Here is a 9,403-nt window from a genome sequence, read left to right on the forward strand (position 1 = left end):
TTTATGTTCTCTTTTCCTCAGGTGATTCATAATCATCTGCTAAGAATCAATGGGTGGTTAAGATAATATCTGACGCAGTAGCACCCAGACCCTATGATGATGCTTAGAGATGTCAGTTAAACCAACCTGGCACTCTGTCTAATCTTCCTGAGGTCCAGGTCACAACAGTGGCAGAAGCTAAGCAGGATGCAGGATGGTACTGTTCTGAGACACAGTAGAGCTCCACAGGTGAGATGAGGCTTAGTCCACACAAGATAAATAGCCAAAATTGATACCATGGCTGGATAGTGGTAGAGCAATTGCCTAGCATATATGAGGTTCTATCTCTAGCACTGTTAAAAATTAAAACTAACCCCCAGTGTTTGAGTCTCCTTGTTCCCTTTGCACCCCTTGGTGAATCCTTGGTGATAATGATTTTGGCAACTTAGGAAATAAATGGCAATTCTCGGAGTGGGGAGGAATCCCTCTTTTTCTTGCAGGGCTAGTTGAAGGCTATCAATCCAGTGAAAGAAAGGCTTAAGAGGTGTCCTTTAGGGCCAGCAAGATAGCTCAACAGGTAAAGGTGCTTGCTACCAAGCTGACAACCTGAGTTTGATTCCAAGGACTCAGATGGTGGAAAGACAGGATTGCTGCAAGTTGTCCTCTGACCTCCACATACACAGACATAGACACACACACACATAGACACACAGACACACACACACACACACACACACACACACAAATAAATACATGTAATTAAAATGTTTTACAAAAAGTTTCTCATAATCTTCTTAAGAAGAAAAAAGTGTTCTCTAGTCTAATGAGATAAGATCTAGGCATGGCATTTTAATTTCTTTTAAAGAATAAATAATTAGGGGGCTGGGTATGGTGGCACACCTTTAATCCCAGCACACCTTTAATCCCAGCACTCAGGAGGCAGAGGCAGGCAGATCTCTGATATGGAGGCCAGTCTGGTTATAGGCCAGTTGAGAGATACAGGGAAGACCCTGACTCTAATAATAATAATAATAATAATAATTATTATTATTATTATTATTATTATTATTAGGGGATGAGATGGCTCATCAGTTAAAAGCACTTGCTGCTCTTACAGAGGACCCAGGTTTGCTTCCCAGCACTCACATCCCACATGGCAGTTCACAACTGCCTAACTTCAGTTCCAAGGGACCTAATGCCCACTTCTGGCCTCTGTGGGCATTGCACACATGAAGTGCACATACATGCAGGCAAATATTCATATACATAAAATAAATAGGGCTGGAGAGATGGCTCAGCAGTTAAGAGCACTGGCTGCTCTTTCAGAGGACCCAGGTTCGATTCCCAGCACACATGACAGCTAAGAACCATCCGTAACTCCTGTTCCAGGGGATCCAAAGCCCTCTTCTGACCTTTGTGGGCACTGCATGACACAGATGCACTTACACACATGCACATAAAATAAAAATAATAAAATATTTAAAAAATAAAATATTTTTTAAGCTAGGGAAAAAGATTAACAGCAAATTAAAACCTAAGACCTATACTTAGTTCTGTCTGGGGCCAAATTTACCCCATGAAGTGGGGAACTCCAAGTCACAAAAGTACTGCATGAACAGTGGTTGGGCTTTGCTATTCCAGGCCTTCAAATAGGAATCCCCTAATGGCAAGGTCTGCTTCTGTGCATAATGTAAGTCTCCATAAAGAGACATGTCTGTAGCGGGAAGCTACTAGGCTCCACGTGGGAAGAAACAACACTATCCAGGAGGAAACAGCAGTTTCAACAATTTCTATCTTCTGTCAGAAAAGTTGTAACTGACACTGGGCATGGTGGCACACACCTTTAGTCCCAGCACTGGGGAAGCAGAGGCAAGCAGATCTCTGTGAGATCAAGGCCAGTCTGGTCTACATAGCAAATTCCAGGCCAGCTGGGGCTACAGGAAGACCCTATCACAAAAAGACTATAAGAAAGTTATAACTTTGTATGGAGACCAGGCTGGCCTTGAACTCACAGAGATCCATTTGCCTCTGGCTATGTACATGCCTAAAAATATCTTGAAAAGCCATCTACTCTCATGTTCTAGAGTTACTTGTAGATTTAAGCAGGAAACATTAAGGGTTCCTCAGCCTTAGCTCTAAAGCTATCATCCCTGTGTTTTACTGTCAAAAGGAAAAACAGCCCCACATGCCTATAGTCACAGGACTGGGAAGGCTGAGGAGAGAGGGGCACTAAAAGAAAACAGGAACACAGCATGGGGTAATACCTTTAATTTTAACCTGGTTCTCTCTTCCTCATAAAGCACTTTCTCATCTCCAAATTCATCTTCATAAAGCTGAGGCTCAAAAGGTCTAAAAAATTGTCATATTAGTCATAATTAATGAAAGACTGACACTGTAAATTAAACACCTCTGCAGTGCATCACAGCAGACTAATAGCTTCACAAAAACCTCTAAGGAAGAATGCAAATGATTGTACTTTCTTGAAATATCTTTTTAAAAACATACTTCCTGAAATAAATCCAAACACGACTCATAATTCAAAATCTTCAAAGAAATGCATTTTAAAAGCATAGCTAATTCATGGCCTATCTTTGGGAGGGGTGTTAAAAATTTTTTTTTCCGTTATGAGTATATTGCCTGCATGTGTGTGTAAGTGCACCTGTCATGCAGTGCCCGAAGAGGTCAGAAGAGGGTATCAGATCCCCTGGAACTGGAGTTATAGACAGTTGTTAGCCACCATGTGGGTTCTGGGAACTGAACCCAGGTCCTCTGCAAGAGCAGCCAGTGCTCTTAAATGCTGAGCCCATCTCTCCAGCCCCCATGTTAGTTTTTTTTTTAATCTGCTTATTGTCAGGCCTGATGGCACTGCTTTAATCCCAGCACTCAGGAGGCAGAGACAGGAGGATCTCTGTGAGATTAAGGCCAGCCTTATTTATGTAGCAAGTTCCAGTCCAGTTGGGGTTACAAGGAGATCCTGTCTCAAACAAAGAATAAAATCTGCTTATTGCAGGGCTATTTGAAGGGCTGTGAACCCAATGAAAGGATGGCTTAAAAAATGTCCTTTAGGAGGCTGGAGAGATGGCTCAGCAGTTAATAGCACTGGCTGCTCTTACAGAGAACCTGGATTCAGTTCCCAGCATCCACATGGCAGCTAACAACCATCCTTAACTTCGATTCCATGGGATCTGACACCCTCTTCAAGCCTTGATGGGCATTCCATGCACATGGTACACTTACATACATGCAGGTAAACACTCAAATACATAAAAGTAAAAATTTTTAAGTGTCCTTTAGTCTAGTGAGATAAGATCTGGGCATGGCATTTTTACTTTTTTAAAGAATAAATAATTAGGAGGTTGGAGAGATGGCTTAGTGGTTAAGAGTACTTGCTGCTCTTGCAGAGGACCAAAGTTTGGCTTCCAGCACCCACATGGCAGCTGTAACTCTGTAACTCCAGTTCCATAGGATCTGACTCCCTCTTCTGGACTCCATGGGCATTACATACACATGATGTACATGCATATATGCAGGCAAACACATAAAATAATTAGGGGCTGAAGAGATGGCTCAGCAGTTAAGAAAACTGGTTGCTCTTGCAGGGGACCTGGGTTCAGTTCCAAGCACCCACATGGCAGCTAACAACCTTCCATAAGTCCACTTCCAGGGGACCCAATGCCCTCTTCTGGCCTTCACAGGCATTGCATGACATGGGTACACTTACATGCATGCAGATAAAGCACTCATACACACAAAAAAAAATCAAAATTAAATCTTTTAAAAATTGCTATGAAAAAAAGTAATTAACAACCAATTAAAACCTGCAACCTATGCTTAGCTAGCTCCTGGAGGATGTGCTTGTGTGCCTTAGTGACTATGACCAATCAACACTACTTTGCTGTCAATGTCTTGTCTAGATTCACAGTGGTATTTGCAATGAAAGTGTGATTCCTCTGACGTCTTTCTCACTCTCATTTCCAAATTTTCAGTTACACTAGTGACGTCATCATACCATGTTTGTTTATTACAGGAAAATACTAAATACTAGGAAGATTACTAGCATTCAACCTACCTCACCATCAAATCACCATTCTATTATAGCATATCCTGTATTTATTTGCTTTCAGTTCATGAGAAATCTTTCACCTTGTGGTTAGTCAAATCATGATAGATAGTAAAAATATTCACATTTTGCACATTTTGTTGGGCATGGTGGCTCACACGTTTAATCTCAGTAGAGGCAGGTGGATCTCACTGAGTTCAAAGACAGCCTGTTGTATAAAGCAAGTCCCAGGCCAGTCAGGGCTACACAGAGAGATCCTGTCTCTAAATTAATTAATTTAATTACATTTTATACAGTTTTTTTTCCAATCTCTTGAAATTTTTTATTCAGTTCTCTTACTTGGGTTCTATTCTGAGAAACCTGGGCAGTTTAACGAAATACAATTCATTTCCTAAGTCAGAGTTGATACTGGGAATTTCTATTTTTATTCTGGTTTCAGAAATGGGCTCTTCTGCATGCTGATCCTGATGTACTCCATGTTCACCCTAAGAGAGAAATCAGAATGGGACAGCTTGAGGAGAAATGTTCCAGCTTTGCTCTGTACTTGGTGGGCCTAGATTTGACAGGAATTCAAATCTGACACCACTTTAAGAACGCCTCCCTCCAAGTCTCTCCCTAAAACCTCACCCACCACCAAAAAAACAGCGACAACAAAATCCTTCATGAGAAGTAAGATGTGTCAGCCTGCATTACTAGAAAATTATATTTTATCTATTTTTCTATTTTTCATAAGACATTCAGCAACAGAAGTATAAATAATTCAACTCATCAATGCTACGTATCTATTAAAATCAGAAAATACCAACATTACCCACATGGAATGGTGAAGGTGTGAATAAGAAAAACCTTTTAAATCAAAGGCGTTCACATTGTGTCCTCACAGTCCAGCTCCTAAAGTTTGGCACTGATCTTATTCTGACAGTTCCTCCTGTACCTTCTAACTTCCCCAAATGCCCAGTCCAGCTAAGAAAGTCACCACATGTTCAGTTATCCACATTCCCTCTCAACATGAGAGAGACACACACACATCAGCCTCTGAACCTTTTTCCTTAGCTTTGAATACTGGGATGGGGACTATTTGGTGCTTGTACTCACAACAGTTTGTCTTGGAATAGATATTTGATGGTCGTCATCGCTCTCTGAAGAAACGTCGCCTATATCTCCAAACAGATCCATGGTCCCACTATAATCTTCAATGTTGAGGGAATACACATTATTAATTGGTCTAGCTAAAGTTATTTTATTTTTGATTATGTGTATGTGTTTGAGTCTGTATGTGGGTATTTACACATGAGTGCAGGTACCCACAGAGGCCAGAAGGCATCAGGTCACCTGGAGTTGGGAGTTGCAGGCATTGTGAGCTGCTTGATGTGGGGTCTGGGAACTGAACTCTGGTCTTCTAGAATAGTATGTGCTCAGAAGTGCTGAGCCATCTTTCCATAAAGAACTAAACTTCTCTCTATAGTTCCTCAACCTCCATTAAACCAGTCTCAAGCTGGCTCTCTGAGCCTGGCCTTCAGCAGCTTCACTAGAGTGTCTTAGGAGAAGGAAGGAGGTAGAGTCACTAGGATAACCACTTCAAAGGTGGTTCCCATGAGGCCAGAGATGGTGGTACACACCTGTAATCCTAGCACTTAGGAGGTAGAACATGAGTTAAAGCCAGCCTGGGCTACATGAGCCCCTGTCTCAAAAACAAAACAAAAACATGGTTCCAGTGGTTCCACCAGCTTTTTATGCTTTCTTGTGCCCATTCCTACCATGTCACAGTTGATCTATGCGGTACCCTCACTTCCAAAGATGGACTATGAAACACTGTGGACTCTTCTACCTTGCTTGTTCTTAGTGAGGGAAGCAACTGGTGTGATGCAAAGACACAGACCACTTATGGGGACTTCCAGTGTGACACAGACTGTCTATGGGGACTCTTGTATGATACACAGACTGCCCATGGGGAGTCCCAAGTGGCACACAGACCGCCTATGGGAACACCCGTTGAGATACACAGATCGCCTATGTGGAGAAACAACATTTGTACAAGCTACCTTGGAAACAGATCCTTCCGCTGCAGGCAGGCCTTTAGAGAATACAGCCATGGCATATGTGTGGAGGAACAGAGGACAAGTTGCAAGACTCAGTTCTCTCCTACCATGTGGTTCCTGAGATCAAATGCAAGTCCTCAGTCTTGGCAACAAGGTCTTTACCCACTAAGCTATCTTGTATGTATTTTACCAACTTTTTAAGAATTTAAGGGGCTGGAGAGATGGCTCAGCAGTTAAGAACACTGGTTGTTCTTGCAGAAGACCCAGGTTCGAATCCCAGCACCTCCATGTCAGCTAATAACTGTCCGTAACTCCAGTTCCAGGGGATCCAACGGCCTCTTCTGTCCTCTGCAGGCATGCACTTACCTACAAGCAGGCAATACACTCATACACATAAAATAAAAAATACAGCCAGACGTGGTAGCGCACAGCTTTAATCCCAGCACTCGGGAGGCAGAGGCAGGTGGATCTCTGTGAGTTCAAGGCCAGCCTGGTCTACATAGTGAGTTCCAGGACAGCTGGGGCTACAGGGAGACCCTGTCTCAAAAAGACCAAAAAAAAAAAAAAAAGAGAGAGAGAGAGAATTTAAAATCAGGGGCTGGAGAGATGGTTCAGTGGTTAAGAGCACAGGCTGCTCTTGCAGAGGACCCAGGTTCCATTCCCAGTACCCAGACGGTGGCTTAACAACTCAAGTTCCAGGGGATCTGATGCCCTCTTCTGACCCCCTCAGGCACTGCATGACACAGGTGCACCTACCTACATGCAAGCAATATACTCATACACATAAAAAAATTAGTTAATAAAATATATTTAAAATTTTTTCTAGTGTTTTATCCTTTCAGAAAAAACTTTGTAATAATGTTATAAACATTTCCTAAATTGCTCACTTTCTGAAAATGATGCATCAGCAAACCAGACATGGCAGCACATACTGGTAATCCCAGCACTCAGAAGGCTGAAGCAGAATTACCAAATTTGAGGCCAGTCTGGGCTACGTAGTATGACCTGTCTCAATAAACAAAGTAAAAGCTTTTGAGGCCAGACTGCTCTACATAGTGCATTCCAGGCTAGCCAGGGCTACACAGTGAGCCTCTTACCAAAAAAAAAAAAAAAAAGCCAGGCCAGGTGTGATGGCATATGCCAGTAATCCCAGCACTTGGGAGGCTAACACAAAAGGATCAAAGGACAGCCTGGGTTATATAGTACCTCAATAAGTAAACAAACAAACAGACTCTTAAAAAAATCTGGGGTTGGACAGATGGATCAGCAGTTAACACTGACAGCTCTTGCAGAGAACCTGGGTTTGGCTCCTAGCTAACAACCATCTATAACTCCAATTTCCGGGAATTTGATGCCTCTGGCCTCCATGGGCATTGCAGACCCATGGTGCACTTACATACATGCAGGCAAAATACTTATAAAATAGAAATAAAACAAAGAATTTTAATCTAATACTTTTTTTTTTCGTCTTTTTGAGACAGGGTCTGTGCTGGGATTAAAGAAAGGCGTGTGCCACCATGCCTGGCTAATCTAATACTTTTAAAATTGTAATTAGGTTTAAAGTTGTTTGTTAGGATATTGAAAATATATAAAGAATTCTGATTGCTGGGCGTGGTGGTGCACGCCTGTAGTCCCAGCACTCAGGAGGTAGAGGCAGGCAGATCTCTGTGAGTTCAAGGCCAGCCTGGTCTACATAGTGAGTTCCAGGACAGCTGGGGCTACAGGGAGACCCTGTCTCAAAAAGACAAAAAAAAAAAATCTGATTATAAAAATAGCAAAGATGGGGCTGAAGAGATGGCTCAGAGGTTAAGAACATTAGTTGTTCTTGCAGAAGACCTGAGTTCGAATCCTAGCACCCACATGGCAGCTAACAACTGTCCGTAACTCCAGTCCCAGGGGATCCGACAGCCTCTTCTGACCTCTGCAGCTATTGCACAACATGGGTGCACTTACCTACGTGCAGGCAATACGCACAGACACATAAAAGAATAAAAAATAATAAAATTAAAAAAAAATAAAAGACAGGGCTAAAGGGATAGCTTAGTCATTAAAGGCTCAAGCTGACAACCAAAAAATCAAAACTAGTAACTACAGAGAGGCTAGAGAGATGGCTCAGTGGTTAAGAGCACTAGCTGCTTTTCAACAACACCTGGGTTCAGTTCCCAGCACTCACACAGCAGCTCACAACTGTCCTTATCTCCAGTTCCAGGGGATCCCACACCCCTCTTCTGGCCTCCATGGGCATTGTGTAATACGGGTATACTTACATACATGCAGGTAAAACACTCAGACATAAACAAAAAAAATTTTTTTAATTAATTTTTTTTTTTTCGGTCTTTTCAAAGCAGGGTCTCCCCGTAGCCCCAGCTGTCCTGGAACTCAGCTATGTAGACCAGGCTGGCCTTGAACTCACAGAGATCCACCTGCCTCTGCCTCCCAAGTGCTGGGACTACAGCCGTGCGCCACCACGCCTGATTTTTTTTTTTTTAAATACAGGGGCTAGAGAGATGGCTCAGAGGTAAAGAGTACTGGCTGCTCTTGCAAAGGACTTGAGTTCGGTTTCCAGCACCCACATGGCAGCTAACAACCATCCATAACTCCAGTTCCTGGGCATTCAATGCCCTCTTCTGCCCTTTGTGGGCATGGCATGTACATGGTACATTTACATATATATAGGCAAAACATTCATGCACACAAAATAAAAATAAACATTTTAAAAACAAAAATAGCAAACTTTAACTCATAGACCTGAGAGAAAACAGGAAAGAGGTAGAATTACCAAAACTTACAATACTTAGCTAATCCCAGCCCTTGGGAGACTGAGGCAGGATTATCATGCGTTTCAAGTCAGTCTGGGCTACAGAGTAAGACTGTCTCAAAATCGGAGGACTGGCGAAATGGCTCAGCAGTTAGGAGCACTGGCTGCTCTTGCAGAGGACCCAGGTTTGATTCCCAGCACCCACATGGCAGCTAACAACCACCTATAACTTCAATTCCAGGGGAATCTGATGCCATCTTCTGACCTCCGTGAGCAATGAACAACACAGGTGCACTTACACACATGCAGACAATACACTCATACACATAAAATAAAATTTTTAACATTAAAAAACAAGGAGCTGGAGACATGGCTCAGCGGTTAAAAGCACTGACTGTTCTTGCAGAGGACCTGGGTTTGATTCCCAGCACCCACATGGTGGCTCTGAACCATCCTTAACTCCAGTTCCAGGGGAATCCAACACCCTCTTCTGACCTCCGTGGCACTGCATGACATGGGTGCACTCACATACATGCAGGCAATACATTCATACACATAAAATAAAAA

At 42.7% G+C, this 9,403-nt stretch overlaps 1 protein-coding gene across 1 annotated transcript in view; it reads right to left on the reverse strand.

Moving 5' to 3' along the window:
* Positions 1-2,174: 2,174 nt before the first annotated feature.
* LOC115069745 (RNA polymerase-associated protein LEO1-like) overlaps positions 2,175-9,403 on the reverse strand; it is a 7,585-nt gene continuing 356 nt past the window's right edge. Inside the window, exons 2-4 of the mRNA XM_029561950.1 lie at positions 5,135-5,229; positions 4,379-4,524; positions 2,175-2,328 (exon numbers count right to left, since the gene is read on the reverse strand). Of these exons, the coding sequence (XP_029417810.1) occupies positions 2,175-2,328; positions 4,379-4,524; positions 5,135-5,215 (381 nt within the window). The 5' untranslated portion in view covers positions 5,216-5,229. The remainder of the gene's footprint in view (positions 2,329-4,378; positions 4,525-5,134; positions 5,230-9,403) is intronic.

The sequence above is a fragment of the Nannospalax galili genome, unplaced genomic scaffold, assembly GCF_000622305.1.
Source record: "Nannospalax galili isolate Female #2095 unplaced genomic scaffold, S.galili_v1.0 scaffold213, whole genome shotgun sequence".
NCBI classification, from domain to species: domain Eukaryota; kingdom Metazoa; phylum Chordata; class Mammalia; order Rodentia; family Spalacidae; genus Nannospalax; species Nannospalax galili.